The 23783-nt window shown below is 39.0% G+C and overlaps 1 protein-coding gene across 3 annotated transcripts in view; it reads right to left on the bottom strand.

Annotated features, from left to right (window-relative positions):
- The window catches only part of LOC135481319 (troponin C-like), a 26424-nt gene extending 2641 nt beyond the window's left edge, over positions 1–23783 (bottom strand). Inside the window, exons 1-4 of one of the 3 annotated variants that reach the window (XM_064761173.1) lie at positions 23658–23783; positions 22567–22600; positions 1281–1424; positions 828–1070 (exon numbers count right to left, since the gene is read on the bottom strand). In XM_064761173.1, coding sequence (XP_064617243.1) covers positions 828–1070; positions 1281–1424; positions 22567–22600; positions 23658–23660 — 424 coding nt within the window. In that variant the 5' untranslated portion in view covers positions 23661–23783. Of the gene's footprint in view, positions 1–827; positions 1071–1280; positions 1425–22566; positions 22612–23656 lie in introns of all 3 variants that reach the window. The other 2 variants (XM_064761166.1, XM_064761161.1) reach the window with 2 other exon arrangements.

A 23783-nucleotide genomic window follows, 5' to 3' on the forward strand; every position in this document is an offset into this window, starting at 1 on the left:
AAACAAAGCGGAGGCAAGGTACAAAACTACTTAGCACTATCACCATCCGACACCTTGTGTACACCAGTGAACAGGTCTTATGGACAAAAATCAGCCACCAGACACAATGATGTCAGCTCGGTTTTCCACTTTGTCACGCACATTCACGGTGCTTTATCCACAAGCACGAGAAGTGATCAATCGCGACAAGACGAGACAAGTGTGCCGAGTGTCGGATTCTATCAACCACACGGTTCTAACCAATCTACCACACGGGGAACCATTTCCAAGACGGACATCCTTTTAAACAGATACAGTCAATACTGACAGGTACCACTTAAGAACCACACAAGCAACACACTGTACACACCAAACCACGATCATATCTGTGTGGAAAAATTCATTAGAGCACATGATATTATACATTTTTCATACTGTAGTGGACGCTGTCCCCGTTTTAGGCAATGAAAATGTACAGCCTAATAGTGTGCCCTTACTAAGAAAGCCTAAACTTGGTTCAAACAGCGTGACTTACTAAAACTGTACTCAGCTAGGCTAAAGGCATCATTGCTTTGTTTATATAGACTGGTCATCTAGAATATTGCACTACGTGCTTTGTTTTTTGATAGCATTAACACGCACCAAGCTATACATAGTGGTAGAGAATTTATGCACCGTTCAGCAAAATTTTTCTTATTCGATGATCTTAATGTGTGTAGCTTCAGTAAATATTAATGAAGAAAGTATCCAGATTATCACAATCCCCAATCAGGAACCTTTAATATAGTAAACCTCAGACCCCCGATGGGAGGTTCATCCCCTATCTCATCAAACAGAGCACCACTTACCTTCGTAATCGACGGTACCGCTGCGATCTGTGTCGGTCTCCTCAATCATATCCTCGATCTCATCGTCCGTCAGGTCGTCACCCAGGCTCTTCAGAATCCATCGCAGGTCAGCCACGTCTATCACACCTCGGTTATTTTTGTCCAACACCCTAAAAGCATCTTTCAGTTCACGCTCATCTTCGTCTTCTCTCAGTTTCCTCTCAAACAACAGCTTAAACCGGTCCCAGTCAATGAATCCCGTACCTGCCAAGTTTCAGAATTTGTGATTGTTCCATCTATCATTGTTCAAAACAATAACATTATATTATCATCCCATTCCATTAAATTGTTATGCAATCTGGAACGTTCAGTAACCCAGCCACGACTAATCCAGAGATTAGTTCTTTGTGAGGACACGCCACTGAGGAAACTATAAATAAGATTATTGTTTCAGGTTTCTAATCGTCGTCTTACCGTCTTCATCCTGTTCATCTGCCCAGTTTTTCAATTTGTCATTTTCAACTTGTAACGCTAAACTTTTGAAAACGTTGTACAACTCTTTCATCGGCACACGTCCTTCTCCCTTTTTGTCGAAAAGCTTAAACGCCTCTTTAGCATCTGTAAAACAAATAAACAGCGAGTTACATCTCCTCAAAAACACTGGTGCATGTTAAGAGCCTCATTTAGCACGGTTCATGCGCGGCATTAAGCTGAAGCAAATAGCCACATTTATATTTGTTAAGTCAAATATTTCCATTTAATCTTATTTTTTTTAGAAATGAACAGCATTTGAATTAAAACATGAAAATGTATTTATGAAATTGATATGAGTAATAAAACAATACACTGTGTGGGAACTCCATTTAATTACCTTATAAAAAGTGTGCATTTGCATACACTTTGAGCACAAAACATATAAGCCATTAGGTAACGGACAGGAAGACAAAGACGAGGGTTAGTAACATGGATTGCCCCCCCCCCCCCACTCCCCGTCCCATTCAACCCCTGCAACCAGCTCCAAGCCTCAATCCCCATAAATTCTGAGCCAACGCTCAGTTGACATTATGGCGTCTTATTCTGTAAACGCATTAGAGAAAACCCCAGAAAAAGCAAAAGTGATCATGGAAAACTGGGGGATACAGTTCATGTCCAGCTTCTCAACGTGAATTTAATTCAAAATTATATAGCCCATGAACCAGACATGATATTGGTACCATCTGAGGTGGCCAAACCTAGTTGACACAAACATGTTTATATGGTCAATAGAAGTAAATTAAGACATGATAGCTTTCTGCTTTATTACACGTTTTGATAAAAGGAAAAATCACCTTATAACGCGTTGCGCAAATTGCAAAAGCAAGAGAAACGTGGACTCTCAGCTTATAATATAATAAGACCAATGTAAAAGGCTGATTGGATTGTTTATGAAGCAAAGAAAATTTACCTGTCCACATTTTGACAATGTTTCATGTACTTTATTGGCTGAATATTCAATTGACCTGTACATTTACATGTAAGATTTGCAAGGTTTTCAGCTGGGTTGATAAGAGTTTACCAACAGTTTATCTGTGCAGCTGTGTACTTCTTTTATTTACGCCCATTATAACTGTGAGTCAAAGTAGATTAACTCAGGTAAGTAAACGTTCGTGTCATTTCCTTACCTGTGATCCACATGTCTGAAAATGACAATGTGAGAGCAGACCCTTGCTCAGATTTTTGACTTTCCATCAAGAATACTGGTAATTTAAAGTTCCGCCAGACACTAAGATAAAGACACTAAATTATTCCATAATATTCTTTGTATAATGTATGTATCTACTTTGAAGTTAAAGAAAAAAAAGAAGAAAAAAACACTTTTTTTGAAGTGTATATCAGACAATAAACTTTTTTTTCAAATTTTTACAACCTAGTAAATTGTTTAAAACACTGGATACTTGAATGTCCTTTTCTGCATTACCTAAATGGACCCTACAGCAAATTATTTCTTAATAGATGTATCATTCGTTGATGAAGACACTCTCACATGTATGTAAACGGAGAAACCAGGTATCATCCATTGCTTTGATGATAACCCTGAATCCTTGATATCGCGAGAAGATTAGGTTTGTGGAACATTCTACGACGAGCGTTGGACATCAGGCAACTGGGGTCGAACATGAACACATTTCAAACATGCATATAACATGACTGCTATGTTAGTACATTTTCACAATTACAATGACTTGACCGTACCACCCAAATGTGTTTGTGATTAATCAGTAACTTACTTGTAGAAAATTTTCTATGGATACACCAACTACCTCCAGAACGTTCCACCCAAAACGTTTTTTGATAGATCTCAACATATTCGTTCAGATGAAATTTTGCACGCACACTATCCCAATAGTAAAACAGACAAAGATGTCTCAAGGATTATCACGCAGATACAGATGTTCTATAATGGACGAAAACAAACGAGCCTCCTGTCCAGTTCGCTTGGCTTGGTGCAGATGGCAGCAGACTTAGAACACCAATCCAAAAAACTTTACCTAAGAATCTTTGTCCCAAACAAGACGGTGCTCGATGCTGCAGTTGTGCATTAGAAGCTCTAGATTGTACACAAAGAGGAGACTTCCTCCAGGGATAGCGGCGTTAAGCCACAATCATTCACTCATTCCTCCAGAACTAGTGCAGAGGAGAAACTGTATAGGAGTTAATGAAAACATTCATTGAAAAGCCCTTCTTATAAGGAATGTTCGCCTTCTAAATCAAAAAGCCCTACGCTTGACAGATTTAACATCAAGGTCAAAACGTCCACAATAATGTTTCAGAGTGAGCTGGGGCAATCTATTTACTTTGTTTTTCGGATGAGAAGAGAAATCTTATCCTCAGCCAACCAATGACTGCCAACACCCAAGGTTCCGTAATAAAAGCCACCATGAGATTAAGACATCAAACTACGAAGAAAGATGTTAGTTAAACATCTAAGGCACCCCACTGACAGATAAATGAGAGTGTGAAAGCCCTTTGAAAGAATTAAAAGTTTTGCAGTTTCTTTTGGTTTTTTGGGTTTGGGGTCATGCAAAGATCCCAACTGTGTATCATTTGAAATGTACCATTCGTATGTTTTAACATGAAGTCAACAGTTAATTGTTAACACAACCACAATAGAATCCTCTAAAATGTTACAAGACATAAACTTCACGTGTTTGGCTGCAAAGAATGTTGCTGATGTAGTCCTTCTCGCCCCTGTAGTTGACCCCTCTCCCAGTACAGCGAGGGCTAAAATATCATCTTTCATTCAACAAATCTGCCATTATGTTTGAGAAGAACAGCTTGAATTAGTTAAGGAACATTAGGAAATAATAGGTAAACACTCTGTTCCTGAGTTGATTGGGGGTTCAGATAGCGCTGTTATTCTTTGATTTTTGGCAATATATGAGTTAGCACATTGAACAATAGGGGCCTCCATGGCTCAGTTGGTAAGCACGCTAGGGTAGAGTAATAGCGGAGCCTCTCACCAATGCGGTCACTGTGAGTTCAAGGCTTCCTCTCCGGCAGTACGTGGGAAGGTGTGTCTGAAGGTGTGTCTGCGGATGGTCGCCGTCGTATAAGTGAAATATTCTTGAGTACGGTGTAAAACACCAGTCAAATAAATAAGTGCGTTTATTAAAGGGGACATAGTCCACGCACAGCTAGCCGAGGACTATCATATCCAAACATGAACTAAAGACATATTCCCACCTGAAAATAGCAAGGAGATTTGGCCACAATGGGTGGCACCAATATGTGAAATTTTGGGCCTGGGCCCATGGACTAATAGGTCAGACACGTGAACACGAGTATAAACGATGACATGCAGATCTCGCTCTAGGGCGGGATTTCGCGTTACATGACTGATACACAAAACTGATACTGGTGTGACCAGATTAGAAATTGCTAAAATCTTGGGAGCAGTTTGTCTTGGTAGGATCCTTATATTGTAATAAGCCACCAATTCCTTATTTATCGATCGTTCTCAATCGAAGTATTCATCAAATGCAAGTAACATCTGAAGACTGTCCCTTGGACAAATAACATTTCAATTTTACAGATTTACATGAATGAATGAATGAACATATTACCTGGCGTATAAATGTAGTGTTCCGTAATACACGTACAGAATTGTGATGGACTTTTGACAAAGTTGTGGTCAAATATGGAAGACGAGTGCGGCCAATCGTGTTCTGGGGGGCGTCTTTTATTACGAAAGATGTGTGTTCATCTCGACTTTCGTAATCTCGACCCGCGGATGTTAAATGAGGCGGCTCGAGAATGCGAGCAGCGGCATCCGTCTTCCATAGGCAAAAGGAAATGAATCAGGGCATTGTTACCTTAAACTGAGGTCGTGTCCGAAAAGACCACCATAAAGTTTGGATAATTTCCTGCCGATTACTCATGATACAAGTATGTTAAAGCACACAATGAATCTCATCTTGAAACAGTTTCGTGTATTTTTCGGATGGCTCATACTTTGACAATGAGTACATTGTTATTATAAACAACCAATTAGATGTCCACACTTGTGCTTTCTGGACGACCTCCGCTGACTAAGACGAGGGGAAACTTCACCAGGTTTCCAGTAGACGTGTTGCCATCTAAATACAGGACAGGTAAACTATACCAACAGCATGCTGGGGGCACTTGTTGGTGTTAACCACTAGTACTTCAAGGCACGACTGGAACCATCATTCTGTGTTTGTCCAAGATGGATAACAAAGTAAACAACCATACATTCACCAGACAACAGCTGAAATGGGTTTTACAGATGATTTGTTCCTTTCTCCCCCAGGCTAGAAATATATATAGGCTTCGCAACGTTCATTGCCCAGTCATAAACGAACAGTTCGGGTTTAGCGTCTTGTCTATGTGTACGAATACATGTATCAGCTGAAGTGACAAAGTAATGACCCTGTCCACGAACTGAAACAAGAATATCATGCAGCCTTTTCAAAACGTTTTCGTAAGTTTGATATCTGCTTAAGAAAATATAGAAAGTAAAAGCAGACAACTGATCTCAAAATAAAAAGGTGAGTGGGTCTTAACAGCGTAGTTAAGGTGTTTGCTTTGAATCTCTAGGTTACCATAGGCATGGTTTCGATCCTATTCTCTTACGGGGAGCTTTCAGAAATTGCGTGCTTGCATTAGCCTCGGGGTCAGGGTGACAAGAAGAGATCGACCACGCTCTCGTCTGTGATATTACATCAAGTTGCCTACGACTGATAGGACGTGGTACGTGGGAAAGTTTGCCAGTAACTGTTTGACTCCAGGCACGCTTTCCTCTAACTGCAGAATAGGTTAATAGTGCGACAGAGACTACAACCCGAAAAACACGGATACCAGTAATTCATAACTTTCATAAATTTTTCATTGACACAAATTTGAGAGAACTGAGAGATCTTGTGCAGATGATGAATTCGCCCACTTTCTCCACAAAATGAAAGAAAGCGATTTTATTCCATTACTTTTTTTCAACTGCTGTTTAACCGCCAAAACTGAGACATGCATACCCACAGCTCATAGGGAAACTATTAATCAGGAGTGAAGGATAAAGGATGAACATTCATACTTGTGTTTCAGGCATGATGCCCAACACTGGTTCGTTAGGGTATGGAACCGCGTCTAAAACCGTCTAATGAAAACCAGAAGACACGAAACACTGAAGGCAGCTAATAGCGAAAGGTTTTATCACCAGGGTAACACAGCGCCAGCTAAACTTCCTCTGCTCTTCACAGATATAATTCTTAGTAATAAAGATACCTCAGTTAAGAGCATGACGCGGCGACGTCAAACGTTCCCATAATTTATATTTACATACTGCATATACAACGTTTATCATACATGTCTGATTTATGCAGCTAAGCTTGGTATGTTCATGTTTAAAAACGACTGGCTAATACGCTGATGGCGGATTTCAGTTCCACCCTTTTCAAGGAACATAGGTTGACGCTACTAATATGAGTGACATGGACAAAGCGATTCACATTTGTAAATGACTGTAAATTTCCAGCAGACAAATATGCTTTCATGGAATCTCCGCAAACAAAACTAAAAACAGCTTGTACTTACACGAAGGCAAGTATGAGCAGAATGAATGGTGGGCTATACGCTTTAAACTATAACGAAAGCCACTACAGACGAAATATCTCATCGACGAATAATTGCACGCCCAAAAATATACATATACACCAAAGCGTGGACAAGCATGGTATTGAGGATTTCTGGTCTGATAGCACGATTTCTGGTCTGATAGAGATGGCCGAAGGTCTAAAATGGAAACGTGTCTTCTGAAAAAAAAACAGTAGATCTAAAGCACATTTTTGCAAATCACGAAGTAATATGCAAAATATGAGACTGCCTTTCCAAGGTGTTCGATTAATATTTCGTTTAATATTTCATTTACAACAAAGAGTCCAACGCAACAGCTTGGTCTTAAGACATTTTGGGGGTACAACAGATCAGGTGTCAATTGAATTTGAAATGAGAGGAAAATTGTTATTTCCTTTAGAACGTCACGTTGCGATGATGCTGTACTAATGAAAAAATTCTGGGTAGTGCACAAGCCGTGCATGGTTACAGCAGAAAAAAGGATTTTACTGCTATTTGTGCAACTTATAGGGTTTTCCACTGGCTTGGGCTGACGAGAGTTGAAGTCGATATTTAGCTGACTCTCACTTTGACGACCTTTCCACAGATAATGTGGAGAATGCTCGGGTAATAAAAAGTAACTGAAGAATATTGCCGGTCTCGCTCTGTTCGTTGCATTTTACAGGATTGAGGCTGGGGCACTATAAGCACATAGTGAATGTATATCATTGAATATTGAATACCAATATTTTAAATATTTCTTATATGACACTTTACCAAATCTCCTTCGTACAAAGCGCTTTTCAAAAAACCTTACATTTTCATGTTTGTACCTAACTATTTTGGATTAGGTGTAGAATGGTGATAAAGCTAAGAAACCACATTCGGTTCATAGGTACGCAAATGTATCCGTTTTAAATGGAGTGTAAAATTTATGATTTCACTTTTCTACGCATAGAAGATTACATGCGACCACGCATAATTGACGTACTGTCATAATCTGTAAACAGTGTGATTGTACAAGTGAAATATTCTTGATTATGGCGTAAAATACCTATCAAATAAATAAATAAAATAAATAAACAGATTCAGAACCATGTGTATACACATTCACGAAAAGTTTCCTCAAATTTTTTGCACAAGGCCCAGGAATTTCGTCCTGCATACCAAATCGTCTTGACGTGTCATATCTGACACTCTGCAGACACAACGCCTATTCTGACACACTGCAGACACAATTCGCCTTATTCCGTCCACTATTCTTGTGTCAGGTGATTTGCAACTGGTCCTATACGCTCAACACTGTGTAACACACCCATATAGTCCATACTATTTTTTCAGAGAGCGAATTCCACTCTGAGCCTGTCTTTTTATAACTTTAGGACAGAAGTCAAGATATCTATCCTCATAACCATCCTCCACTTAATAAATGCCCAATGCATGAGCAATGTAGTTACCTTATGTATATACATATATTCCACTTATACGAATTCGATATATTCTAAAAGTGGAGGGCAGGGGAGGTGCTAGATAAGCTCCAAGAATGCCACGAAAGCCCGCCAAGGGTGTGATAATGGAGGCTGAAGGTAAACACGTGATTGCTGTGGTGAACATATCACGGTGTCGAACTGAAATCGGCACCATGACAAAAGTAGGTCGAGAGAAAAAAACGGAAAAGTTCAGTTAAAGAGGATTTTGGGTCAAGACTCTTTATTGTGGCTTTTCTCGCCTGTTTGAACCTGTTTGTGTTAAGAGATAAAAATATGCTTAGTTTTTAAACGTCATTTAAGAAAGTTTGATGGTGCCCATTAAAAGTTTAAATTTGTAAACATGTAACAACAAAAGCTCAGTAAAAGCGAGATAAGAAAGTGTTTCTTACCGTTTTACAGCTTTGACGCATTTTTCTACAATGTTTTATGTGCATTACTACATTTTTCGTTTCGGTACCAAGGTATTCGCAAACTATGGCTTATGCAATTAAAAGCGCGTCTTATGCTTAATTTGGGGAAAAGTATTTTTTTCATTTACTTTAATTCTCCAAACCTGACAAACACGAATAAAACAGCTGTTTGCGCACCATAAAGATCACTTACATGGAAACATGATATTGATCTCAACAAACAATTAATGTCTTTATTTATTTACTTGATCGGTGCTTTACGTCGAATATTTCACTTAAACGTCGGTGGCCAGTATTATGGTGGGGAAACCCAAGACCATAAGCAGGTTGCTTGAACACCTTTCCAAGAAGCCAGCATAAGCTGGAATAGAACTCACAGCGACCGCATTGGTGAGAGGTTTCTCGGTTGTTGCGCCCTATTCACGTGCGATTCAGCTCAACCCCCCACCCCCACCCCTATATCCTCCGTTTCCCAACAAAACTTTTCTTTAACTACTTCTTGCACACATCTGTAATTTCAAAAGGATTAGTGATGAAAACATTTAGAGAAGCTCTTCCAGATTGAACGCCTTCGAGTTAATATATACCTTTAATGTACAAGATTTACATTATATACATTATGTATATATGCTTCTCCTTTATGAGTTAATAGCCCGAATAAATGTTGAATTCCACACTCCACATTATTTCAGTTCTATAAGGTGGTGAATTATAGAGCTAGGTGAATGGGGAAACAGCGCATTGCCAATTAATTATCCAAAACATTCTACGCCAAAGACGAGCCAGCGAGAGCCGGAATCAAAAACTCGAATCCATTCGTGGGATGCCGCTAGCATCTGTACAGGGAGAAGCTTCATTACCTCCCCACTGTGCAAGAGGCCTCTTTTAACAGCAAACACGGGTGAAGGATTCAATTCATCGGTAAAGACAATTACAGATAAAGTATGCCTTGAGCACTACGTATTGTGTTTTGTCTTTTGCTGACGCGTCGCCTTTCACACATTGTTTATTCTATCACGTCAATTAGGAGTTTACTTTGGCAAGGATTTCCTGGGTATGTATATATACTGGAAACAACAGGACATTGGGATGCTTTTGACATGTGTCGCCTTCCTACAAATATACCGCTGGCTTTGTATATTATCCAGACCATATACTTAGCAGGATTTTGTACCAGTAATATGAGTAAGCTAACTATTGTAACAGGGGTTGTTTATCGACTCTTGTCAGTAATTATCCTGGTCGCCCAGATGTCATATCTATTAAGACATTCCAGTGTAAGAACATGCTTTCCGTCAAATTCCTTTTCTTCCGTATACTGTACTGTACAAAAAGTGGACAAAGTGTGTAATTTAAGCTTGTTCACTGTGAAAACAAAACCCATTCCGCAAACAAACCATGGAGAGTTTGGCCCTAAACCTAGCCAAAAGGGTAGAGTAGGATTTTAACCTAAAACGCATATAATGACCGATGCAAGATCACAGTGACAGAATTCAGAAAATATATTTAGTTATATTTTTATCTATTTGTTTGTAGGTGGACAAATCCAGAATGCCTGCAGTAAACCGCTTCACTTTGCCAGATGCCTATAGCAAACCCTTGGACTCGCTATAACAGGCCCATGGACTCGACATAACAACCCATGGACTCCCTATCACAAACCCATGGACTCAATATAACAACCCATGGACTCCCTATAACAAACCCATGGACGCAATATAACAACCCATGGGCTCGCTATAACAAACCCATAGACTCATTATAACAATCCCATGGTCTCGCTATAACAAATCCATAGGCTCGCCATAACAAACCCATGGTCTCGCTATAATAAACCCATGGACTCACTATTTGCTTGCAATAGAACTAGTGAAGCTTGCAACCTCATTGTTCAGAATCTGCGACCCGAATTACGCCTAATCAAGTGAACCCAATAATGATATAACTTAAATCTCCATAGGGGCCTCTGTGGCTCAGTTGGTTAGCGCGCTAGCGCAGCGTAATGACCCAGGAGTCTCTCACCAATGCGGTCGCTGTGAGTTCAAGTCCAGCTCATGCTGGCTTCCTCTCCCCGCCAAAAGTGGGAAGGTATGACAGCAGCCTGCGGATTGTCGTGGGTTTCCCCCGCGCTCTGCCCGGTTTCCTCCCACCATAAGTCTGGCCGCCATCGTATAAGTGAAATATTCTCGAGTATGGCGTAAAACACCAATCAAATTAAATGTTGATGTATATCTTGGCATATATCTTTATTTTAGAGCATCACCGACATAAAATATAGAGAAAGGGCATTCGCACGTACATTTAGATGTGGGAAGATTTAATACATTGAAGCTGACAGGCTCCACTATAACCTTCATTTCAAAGTACATAGGCCTACATCAGACGGGCCAACAACGCCGTCAGGCAATTGTACTGCTACTAAATGACTTTGAAACAGGATAACAACCAGAAATCCAATTCTTACATGTTACCAGTCATGTACAGCAGCAAACTACGGGCAACGTTCAAGATGATTTATAAACAAAGCTGGACGAGGTTGAATATGAGACATGAGGAAAGCTATGGACAATTCTATGTGTTAGAAAACTACCCAATTCAAGAGACCGTCAATGAAACGTATGAACTATGTATATACTACTTCAGCCTTTCAAGGCTGTCCGTATATATTCTTGGCTGCTGCCGCTTGTACAAGTGCTAAGTCGGCAAAATAGGAATACAAGACACCTCTGTATGGAAGTTTTTGCTGGAATATCACAGAAGTAAGAAAAGGTTGTTCCCAATCATTTTCTATGTGTTGGTGTTATGTTGCAGAGACTGGTAAAGTTTTGAAACCTTAACACGGTGCTTACACAGCCAAGGTGAACCCTGAACATGTAGCAATATACTTTGAGGCAAGCACTTTAAGCTGCGGCTAACAACCTCTCTCTATATTTAGCCTGGACCTAGTTTTGTCAGCTATCGAATTTCAGCTGTAGTTCCGACTGTTGGAAAAATTCTACTCTTACAGTCAAAGATACCCGTCATTCCCTTGCACACAGCTGAACATAAACAACCGCAAACAAAGATAAGGCGGTTAACACCATCAACATACAAACATTTTGTCTATGTGGTTTATAGGTTGCCCTCAATACGATTATTCAACAAATATTTATGGACAGGCATAATTTATGAAAGAAACAGTATCTGACTGTTTATTCTATTAATCGTAAAAAATGAATCATTTCGCGAAAGTTGATGGAGTGTTCATTGCTTGGTTTCAGGGATATAATTATCTAATTTAGAAAGTCGTCTCCTTCTTGATAGTATATTGTGAGCTGATTACTCAATAGTACGTCAGTTTATCTTTGATACAGACATTTGTGCAGGTAAATAAACGTGCTTGTCCATCACATATATATTTAGTCGTATACCGTCTGTATGCCTTGATTTAAACTTACAGGCAATCGTGACCATGGCAATGTTTTCTGTGGCTCTGAGTAAAACAGACATTCCGTTGACTCTGTATATCTTTCCTAGGCCCTGATAAATTCCTTATGTTCTGACACCAAACACGTGACAACCTGACCAATGAAGTCAGATTACTGATGCCATAAATATCATTTTGATGGAACTACAGACTGTTTACAATACATTTACCGCTCGATTTGTAAAGTGTGCACCAAAGTATCTTTGTCCTGTTTTATCTCAACATAATATAGCCAACGACTTCAAACACATTTCCCAGTTGCAGGTACACAGTTTTGGTACAGTATGGTGGCAAACGTTTTGTAACTCACAGGTAATACTTCCTAGAGTGCAAGTAAATATATTATCACACATTTCAAACATCAGTACATAAACATCAGTATTTAAGCTTAATTTACGTATTAGCTAGTCTTTGCTCTCTTACAGGTTGTCAGCAAAGGAACAGACGCAATTCCAACCGGATCAACAACCCTCAAAATAAGTTGAGCACAAGGCTTGGCAGCACCACATCCTGGATTCCAGGCAGTGTCATAGTAAATCATTCCAAAAAAGTCTGGCACCACTTGAGCAGATCTCTTAAAAGTTATTTTCACTGTTGCTTATGTCCTAAGGACATGTAAAACTGCCTAACAAAATGGTGCATGATGAGTTCTGTTTTCCGATAATATTAATTACATCATATTAATATAATTTTCAAAAACTCACAAACATCCCACAGTTCTAGGCACCTAAGGAAATTCTAGGTGATAATGATCATAAATAACCCTGCACATTCTGAATTGGAGCTGTTAGTGGCCAAGTGGTAAAATGTGCAATGTCTTACATCCTACACTGAGTATATCGCACTAGTTGGCAAATCTAGACAGAGCGTTCAGGATCCCTGGCGATGTGTGCCATAGTTTCACTGAAGCCCTTACTTTATTACATCAACATGATGCTTTTATGATCTGTTACAGTTAAAACTCGACTATGACACCTATGTGTGTATTTGACCTTGAAATTATTCACGGAGTTTAAAATTTGACTTGGATTACATGCGTAACTTATCTTCTGTCTTTCTTGCAACACTAAACGCTTCTCATACATGTTTTCACTTTTTTATTGTTTTTGTAGTGATTTCTTACATATTTCTTTGGAAATGGTGGCTTAAGTTGCTTTGCAAATGGGCCTTGCAGTCAGTATCCACTAGGCATACAAATGCTTAGACTTGCCCAGTTCATAGTTTTATGAATCGCCTGAGCGAGTTTGACTTTAGATTTTGTTTTACCGGTTGTTAAGTTAAACTGGAAAAGAACGGTTGAAGGGTCATAACAACAAGATATGTTTCCGAGAGGAAAAATTATCTTGAGTTAAATGTAGCCATTGACGTCTAATACAAGGCAGTTACTGACGATTTGTACCTACTTAAGCTTTAGCTGTGGAGGAAAGGGGCGCTTTACAGTGGTTTCTGTTTCAGCATCGATATGAATACTTAGAATAAAACCCGTAAAGATGTAAACTGACAAGATTCCTGATTCCACCGTTTACGCGTGGTCATTTGCAAACTATAACACCGTCGTCTCTCCTATGGGTTCTATTTTAGATATCAGAAAAGAGACGTTTAATTATATCAGATAGCGACGCTCCAGCGGAATAATTAATATAGCGTTTACAAGTTTACAGAGACAATAAGATTTAAAGCCAGAAAACTATACAGGTATTCCTTCATGCACGGGGCAAAGATGCAGATTTGTTACTTAATGGATAAACGTCATTACAGACTAAGTTTACGTTTGATAGAGTATCCAGAGCTCACTAAGTCACAAATCTTATGATTACACCATTTGCACTCCGCAAACACTAAGGCACAACCGTACATGCAAAGCGACATCTCAGTAACAAAATAATATCCCATGTTCACGATGCAAATAACGATCTCTCGGCAAAGCCAACGGCTTCGTTCATTTTAATTTTACTACAATTATCTCCCTTTTTCTGCTCCCTGTCGTCTGCTTGTTTGCAAACAGTCGAACGATGGCTTTTTCAGCTAAAGCCACATACAGTTAGAGGGGCTTAATCTGCTAACAGACTTTCGGTATAATAAAACATATAGTGTATGCTGCTGGATATGATATCGGGAATTGTCATATTCCACAAGTGACGTCCCTCCGCTCAGACTAAACATCACTCGTCTTGAGCTGACAATTCCTGACATCCCACCACAAAGCAAACAATGTATAATTCCATGAAAACATGTGCCTATAACCTCAAATTATGATGAATTTGTTGTAACTGTGATTGTAAATGTTCAACCAAATCAAACAGTATTTAACAAGAAACATCGACATTGACAGCTGACCGTATATAGCAAAGACTGTGAAACATATGTGTATTTGTATACAAAACATAACGGTTTCAAGGAAGGGTTTCAATTTTAACTTGGATAGTAACAAGCCGAAAGTTCGTGCCTATTGCATGTTCGTGCCTATTGCATAACTCGTCATATGGCATTATTTAGATCCTGTGTGTTGTGCGACAATATCAATCAACGTCACAAGATCTTACTGCAGAAACTAGTGTGTCAAGAATATTCCGTCAAACGCCTTCAGTCTAATTTTCTTAAATTTTACAATGCGTACAGTCCTCTTGTAAGTAAATATGGACAGAGCGTCCAGAATCTGTGGCACTCCGCTTGATACATATCTTGTTCCGCTTAACCCGGGGCTAAGGGACGTATATTCATCGTGTTGAATTATATCACCACGTTAGATATGAACAGTTGCAATCAAAGAGCAACTGAGATACATTATTGTGATTATCATCAACTTATAAACCAGCATAGTACACGATTCCGATACTGATTCAATTCATTCGCCTGATCATTCCTTGCGTTTTCCCATCATCAATAAAAACTGTAGGCTGCTTCTCTTTGCATGAATCCGCCCTAATTTCTTACAGTATGAACTTGCTCAGTTATTTTGTTGCTTTGTGTTGAATGATGTTTGGGAAACTGATCCAGAACGTATACAGCTGTCTGCTGTGACGCCTAGATTCAACAAGTCTATATGTAATTCCCAAAGTGGCAAATGTTAGTGCTACGAAGGTCTAAAAAGAAAAACTGAGTCAACACGTCTTTGAAAATATAGAAACGATGTAAGCGCTTGCTTCAGACCTGCACTTGTTATATTATAAAAACACATATAACCTAACACAAATTATATATAGATTAATGTTTAAAAATCTATTTTTACCAAACCAAAGACCGTTGGTATTAACACGAAAACTGTTATTTAACCGCCAGTAAGAGATTGTAGTATGAATTGACAAAGGTCATGCGTTCAAGAGTATCAATTGAAATATCTGATTTAATTCAATGTGTAAAAATAGGTCAAAAAATACATTAAGGACGTACTGTTCGTCTTATAGCTTTAGCCTCTCAGAGTTTTCCGAAAGTCGATGTACATACCCACAATAAGTCGATGTACATACCCACAAAATAAATAGCACTGTTAACGCAGAGGTTTCCTATCAAAAATAAATGTCATGTTCAACTCTCGAGCGAGCTACAAACATACAGTTTTGTATCCTTCAGAAATTTGTAGATGATGACATTATGTTACAAGATATTACACAAGTGATGTGCACAGTGTGAGTATGTTATACACTGCCAGTACATTTAACAAAGAACATCACCTCACCATCTGGACGGTTGAGGGGGTACAAAAGGGCGATCTGTTGCTCAACCCTTATCTAAACACCCAGGCTGGCAAACGATGGGTGGTAAGCACCAAAATAACTCCCAGTAGTTTAAATAAGACTGACAAGAGAAACATGCGTTGTTTCAACAGACACCCAGGCCTGGAAAACATATCCAGAGCTGTATTAGCCTTGACAGCAAAAACGTGTACTCTATGGTCCATGAAGCGGGCTTTTGTAAGCTCTCAGAAACCTCAGTAAGCCTACATCGGTTAACTGACCTGTTCTCACCACTATCATCCGCATTGTAATATATATACAATGTTCTCAAAGGCGCCAGAACCAGTGATTGTGTTTTATACCACCAGGTACATGCTAGTATTATTGGTATTACAACCCGATTCCCGTTCAACTATTCATAGCTTAGCCATTAGTTATGTTAAGGAACAAAGAGACAAGAAAGAAGGACAAAGCCATAATACAGACGAGAAGTGAGTTGCTTTTGTGCTTAGTTCCCCAAAATGGCCCAGTTATCTTTCAGGGCTTTGTAAGCCATGATGACCCCAAGAGTGATATAACTAAAGCCTATTAAATTTTAAAAAGTGGATAAAAGATGATCATGTGCGAATTATATTCGTAATATTTAAGAAATTTACATATTAAAATGTTTTTTTCAGATGGTTTTATAAGCGGGAGTAGTTTTAGATGGACCATAGCACTTGCCCACCATTCTCTTGATACAAGCTTTCCGAGCTTCGAACATGAATGAATATAAACAGGTTGTCAAAAGCTGAAAAAAATACTTATATTTATAAATAATAAAATACGGCACGTCTAAAAACCAAATAAAATAGTAGTACTACTTCAAAGACGACAGATAACCTTTGTATTTGTACTTTGAGTCCAATACTTCGTTAGTCAACTTAGAGCCCTTTTTATTCCCTTGGTTGACGGCTAGTATACGATTCTCTGCTTCGACGCACTGATTAGTCTCATACATCTGACACATCCGGAGAAACTTTCGTCGTATTATAACAAAATGAATGCGAGGTATTGGAGAGATGGCATGTTATCCCTTACATACAAGGCTATAAGACAATTCACCACGAAACATTTGAAATAGTCGGTGACCGGTGCAAAGCAACGCAATATAAAGTATTTTTTAGATACAAAATCATTTAGCACCGCAAAGGAAAATGGTTATATTTAATTTTATAGACATTTTTTCAACCGAGTAAAATCCATTGGAAACATCCACTGGTTTCCAACAGACCACCAGAGAAAATGTTATTAAAGCATTTTACCCGATGGAAAAATATAAATAAAAATCGGTCTTTGAGTGTTCAAGGATATTTTAATGGTCTTTCAGTTTAATGTTTTCTTTGCCTTTTAATTATGACTTTCTCAGCGTGTTGTGTGATGTGCGGCTTTCACGCTCCTCATTCGTGCTGTTCGTTAACAAATTGCTTAATTTAAGGCTCTTCCGACAAGATGATGTATGGTCGAGACGTTCTGTTTCTCCTAATTCTTGTTGCATTCCACAACAACTTATATAGTGTGTGATTTTCCAGCCTGTATATTGGGATGTACGCCTGTTGTGCTCTGTTAATCTCCACTGATTCCGCTGTTAACATTAACCCTTATTTGTAGGTTCTCTTACTTTTTATGCCACATTCAGCCTTCGACGTTTTTCCAGTGTGAGGTTTGTCCAATGTGAGGTTTTTCCAATGAGTGGAGTTACAAAGCGTTTGCCAGGAGAAAAAAAATCCACGCGCAATAGCGAAAACTGAAACCCCAAAGTTATATGCCAAGTGCTCCCTGAAATTCCATTGTATCTAACATTACATGGAACCAATACTGATCGTGTAATCCGACCATGGAGAATGGAATATCCAATGTCACATAGCATCTGTAGATATGTGGATTTGGCGTTCTGCTGTTCCCTCTTCCTCCTTTGCTTAAAAACACTCACTTTGAGGTTCTTCCAGCATGTATGATATTCTGTGGCCTTGCCTCCCTATTTCTGCCATCCTCAGTTTGATGTTCTGCTGCTCCTTAAATCCGTGTGATGCAGGGTCATGACATTTTGATGCCCTCAGTCCCTGCTGTTCTTAGTAAGGTCCCAAAATTTGAGGTTCTTCCAGCATTTACACGGAAGTACGGCCGTGACGTTCTTTTACCCTAGTTAATCCAGCTAATGAAACCAAACTTTAATTTCCGGTTCTTCGATCATGTCGGGTGATGCACGGCCTTGACGCTTTACTGCTCCGCCTTTCTGTTGCTCTTAACAACAACCTTTACTTTGAGGTTCTTCTAGCGTGTAGAGGGATGCATTCCCCTGACGATGTAGAGCTCCCCTTTCTTGGTGCTCTTACAGTCATTATTTTGAGGTTCTCCTGCACCCTATATCAGTCTTTAATTTGAGATTCGAGCTAGAGTTATATTGTGTTGACAGAAAAATCAAATGCAACATCAAAAACTGGGATTCTTTGAGATATTTTTTCATGAACATGGAAGCCACACTGACCATGTTAACCGACTATGAAGAATTGGGTATCTTATTCCACATATCATTTAACCAGGAATCTCTTGTATTGAGAAGCGTTGAAATAGCGAATTAAAAAGAATGCTGACAAGTTAACAATAAAATCTCTTGTTGTTCATACTAAAATTTGATCATTACAAGAAATGTCGTACAAATTATTCTAATATATTCGTCCGAGGTCATCAGATACGACAAACGTCTGAGGTAATCTCTCTTCAAATTTGGAAGTCTGTATGCACAAACTGTATGGTGGCCATTCCATGCGCCAGTCAGTGTTAATGTGACAATCCTATCTAACATTCCATATAAAACATATTAAATGAACGTTCGGTATGCAGGATACCCAAACTATACTTTTCAGAATAGCCAACCTTACATAAAACTAGGAGAGTATACTTTTCATGAAAGAAATCTACGATGAGTGATGTGCCTCATAGTACAAATAGTTTTCAAATGACAGCTGAGGCCGTCAACTGAGAAACAATACCCAACGTCAAACTCTCAACCAATCTTATTTATAATGACGTACATGTATTTCATTCGCACATGTATATAAGTTGAGATCCTGTGTATATAAAATTGTTTTCGGGCTACCCCAATTACACGATGTACATGTACACCCCCAATCCTTAGCACAGCCTTGTAATTCAGACTTTAGCTTACTCACACATACAAATGTGTTTGAAATTTGACCTGAGGTTTTAAGGCAGACCTTAAACCCTGCACTATTTCTCTGACTTGCCAATAAGCCCATAAGTCTAGAATACATACAAATCGCGATTTCTTTAAATCCTACTTGGTTTTTCCATGCGATGTGAGGTGAACACAAAAAGGTCCAAATTACAGTTTGGCACATCGTCTCCTTCTTTAACGCTGTAATGGTGATGTACGAGCTACGTGTGTTATGAGTGCACATAGTCAACCATGTAAAGTGTGACGTACTACACAAAAGAAGAAGAGTACGTAGCTTTGGGTCGTTTGTTAATCATCGAAAGGAGCTTTATCACCATAAATACAGTTAGGGGAATGTTTTGTTCAAAATGTTCAATTTAGGTTGCATACGACTTGATTAACGCAATAAAATGACCATTCACTTCATCTGTAGAAAATTTCAAGCTTAGTAGAAGCTTTGGTTGTGTCTTCAAGGCACTCTACGTGCGCAAGTACAAAACAAGAAGCAGGGATTTTCGAGGCCTGAGCTATAAAACGTTATGGCCAATAAAAATTTCGGTGCTTTGAGAGCATCATTAAATGTAAATTCTATTTATATGTCACCTGCTAAAGGTATCGTGCATATCACGAAAACTTTTAATTATCTAAATTTTCCCATGCACACGTCCTCTCTAGAGCGTTTATCTAGAATGCGTAGACTCATAAATTCTCAAACAGATGCAGCACTTTAACAATAACAGTTGCTCAGATACAGTATGTGCGGCTTCTATTCAGGGCCCAGGTAGTGAGAACGAACTGGTAGCCTTTTTCACATATACGCTTACCATTATTACATTCTATAACAAGACTCCATTAAGAAGACTACAATGACCATGCATCAATGATACAGTATTATCTTATTTAACCAATGAACATCAAATAATGTCTTCGGCTGTGCTTCGTTGTCTTTCTTGTCATTCTTGATTTAATATGCATTTCTCCAAATTCGGCAGAGTGTTCATACCGGAAAGTGTTAAATATACTATCTATCTTTAATTAAAAAACGTACTCACACACGCTTGGTACTCTATACGTGTTTAACTGTTGGCTCGATGACATAATCATAGCAAACGACACTTCATGCGTAGCTATGCTGTATATTTACTACACACATATATATATATCTCAAAAGCATACATGTGGTTAATGCCGGGTTTTGTACTATGGGTTCCTTGTGAAAGTCTTAATCAATAACATTATTTATGTTGTCATTATTCAAGCACTTCCAGTAGCACATGCGATATCAAACTATTATGATGACTGGTTTGGATGATGGCTTCATCTTAGTGAATCATATGCGTCAAGGCTAAGAGTAAATTCATCTGGGAGAGATATAAGGAAAGGTCAGCCTTCAGTGATCACGGTTCCGGTTTTAAGATGAAATGATAACAATACGTGCTTAAGTTTACATCCATGAATCAAACTGAGTAAGCAACGTTTGTGTGCCTACTGGAGACAGTTGTAAAGATAACCATTTTAACCGTAATCGGTCTACCAGATTCTTAAACTAAAAACATACCGATTAGTCTGTGTAGCAGCTATCATCTTAATCCTGTTAAATTAATCCATCAAACTTGATTCGATATAACCTAACAAAAGAGGAACAAGCAGCAATCTTAAACGTACCATACACTATACTCAGCGATCACCGAAACTCAAAGGTTCCTTCTTCAAATGTCCTATATTTGTATACAAAATCCGATCGGAACTAAATCTGAACAACAATTCTCTTAACTACACTATACATGTATAAGTCGATATGAATATCTGAGAAAAGGGCTAGCGTTTCACGATAGAGATTAGATCGTTTTTATTCTTTTTTAAACACGTTCATCGTGTGGCAATCCGTAATTAACCCACAAACTTTAAAATCTGATGACGATGACCACGTACATGAACCTGGGATGAAGCCCCTCTAGAATCCATGCGGATATGCAATAAAATAGTCAAATTACAAAGTTTACATACCAAGAGGAGTGAAAAGGGTTTAAATTAAATTATTAATCATAACATATGTAGGCCACATATGATATATGCTTCTACTATATAGTATAACATCCACCTCGGATAAGGCAAGGGTATTTGTCGGTCCGCTGAACCTGAAAAAAGAACGCATGTCAGGTCGAGAAGGGCCTAACTAATTGGCTGATATTTTCTGGAGATGTTGAGTGTTCATCTGTGAACATCTCTTGCCCTCCCATGCTCCCTCCCCCCGATGCCTTACGTTTTCACAGCACAGGACGCCCCGTCCTCAGACGCCACGTGGCCGCGCCATTGGCCACAGCTACTCTAGACAGTTGGCGCATGCCAAGCCTTGATGAAGCACAAGCGCTAACTCTAGACCATTCTGCCGCAGATGAGATACGAAGAAGCTTAGCCGTGATATAATTAAGCTATAGCACCGCGGTGACAGAGATTTGGCTTCAAGATTGGACAGGGTATCTTTTTTTCTCCATAGAGAAATGTAACAACTTTGATTCGAGGCCAAAGAGAAAAAAAGAGCTTGAATTTTTCCATATACCGTACAGTCAGATAAAGTTACCGTTAACGCCGGGCAAAGTATATGGGAAAATTGCGATTTCATTTTTGTTTTCTTATTTGTTTTTTTTTTTTTTCAAGAACATGCCTCACTCAGAACACGGAAACCACACACACGACCCCAGAGTTAGGAATCACAAGCGGATACGAAACAGTCTAACGCCAGAGACAGCACGCGACAACCGGCAAGAGGGCTAACAGCAGCGTCCGCCATTTTGCAACAAGCATGCGCCAGAATCCATAGACCAAACCACGCAGTAATTGTTCTGATTCCCAGTCATATTAATACGAGTGCAAACTTTCATCAGCGTTGGATTTTGTTTGAATTTGAAATATATGAAATATTTGGAAAATACATGGAAAAAAACAATGACATTCCCAGTTATCACTAAGCGTTTAGGACATTCGTGGGCAGATTCCATTGAGCTCTTGGCACAGTATTAGCATGACTTAGAAATCAGAAGCCAAGAGAAAGACTGGGTACACGTCACAGCAGCTGTAATAGAAGTGTACATAGGACTAGACAAACATACGGACACACCACACCATAGCACTGGTCTTGATGTATTCTTGGAATTTTGAATGACATGCATCCTGACTGTTTTGCAGCTTTGCATATCAAACTAAATTCTGTATGAACATACACAATTGTTGCAATTTATGTACAGTGCTAAAAACACGTAATCTCATTGTAGCGTTATTCATATAGCCAAAAGACATGACAGCCAAATCATTTTAAATCAAACTTTTTACGCCAAGATCAGTTGGTGTGGGTGTGTGTGTCTAGGTCTACAGAAATCACAGCGTCACAAACACCTTACCGTTAAATTGTTTTTCTGAAACCCGGAATTCATTCTGAAAAAGAGCCAATAAAATACTGCGTTACGATGGGGATTTGCATACAGTGTCCCAGGAGGATGTATACTGTTTCCATTGGATGAATCGCTGGTCGGAGGAGCACTAGACATGACCCGGGAGTGCGGAGAATAATCTATAATGATCTAGTACACCAGTACCATACTTTGAACCAAGCTAAATTCATAGCTTTATTCACCTACTGAGCGTCATTTGTCTCAATTGTACCAATGTGAAAGCCAAACTAAAAGTTAAGACCTAGCTTAGTTCCAGTAATTTATTTTATAAGTATTTCAGCCTGAATTCATACCTAAAAAAACTAACTTCCTCTGACAGAAGTAGTCAGAACTGTAGTGATGTTCTGAATCGTCAAGATTATTTTTATATTTTATTTTTTCCTTAGAATGTTTTGGTTTTACCATAACAACCCGTACTTCTACCCGCCATCGTGTCGCGATGTGTGATAAAAACATGGTGTAACAGATGACCGCTAATTCTTACAACGAGAGCCGCCATCTTATACTACATCATCACATACCAAACAATGTCACAATGCTTCAATGTGTTCACAGTATTCAATGGACAAAAAAATAAAACCGAATGCTGTGAGAGCAAAATAACTTAAGATGGTTATAAGATAAAGCATTTCTTAACCATTAGAGAAATTCAACAACCTTTAAAGCAGCCCTCATCTGGTGGTATACTTCTCTTCTGTTTGACATTTTTATTCCGGTAAACTCGGAATTCACTAGACAAAACAAGGATGAACAGGTGTGCTTGGCGATGATGTCGATTTCTCACAGGGAAGGGCACCCCTACCCCCAGAGGTTTCGCTAGCTCACAGTGTCTGCCCTCCTTAGCTTGGGTTATTTTCAGAAACTCCTAAAACCGAAGCTTTCCCTGCCTTACCAGCGAAGTTAAGTAAACCCAGGCTAACACCCCTCAAAATTCACTAGCTCACAAAGCTAAAACATCAAGAAACAGATTCACTAGTAATAAACTTGATACATACAACTTCAGAACAAATTGTGAATGTAGGAACTAGTTAGCAACTCACCATGACTACAGAGACTGTTGTATCCGGCCGAGTTGAGAGTTGTAATAAGGATAAACACAGAGGTAAAGCCAATGGCCAGAACTATGGCATCTACAGCACAAGTGAGATACACACACGGACTGTCGG

Source organism: Liolophura sinensis, chromosome 1 (assembly GCF_032854445.1).
Source record: "Liolophura sinensis isolate JHLJ2023 chromosome 1, CUHK_Ljap_v2, whole genome shotgun sequence".
Lineage (NCBI taxonomy): Eukaryota > Metazoa > Mollusca > Polyplacophora > Chitonida > Chitonidae > Liolophura > Liolophura sinensis.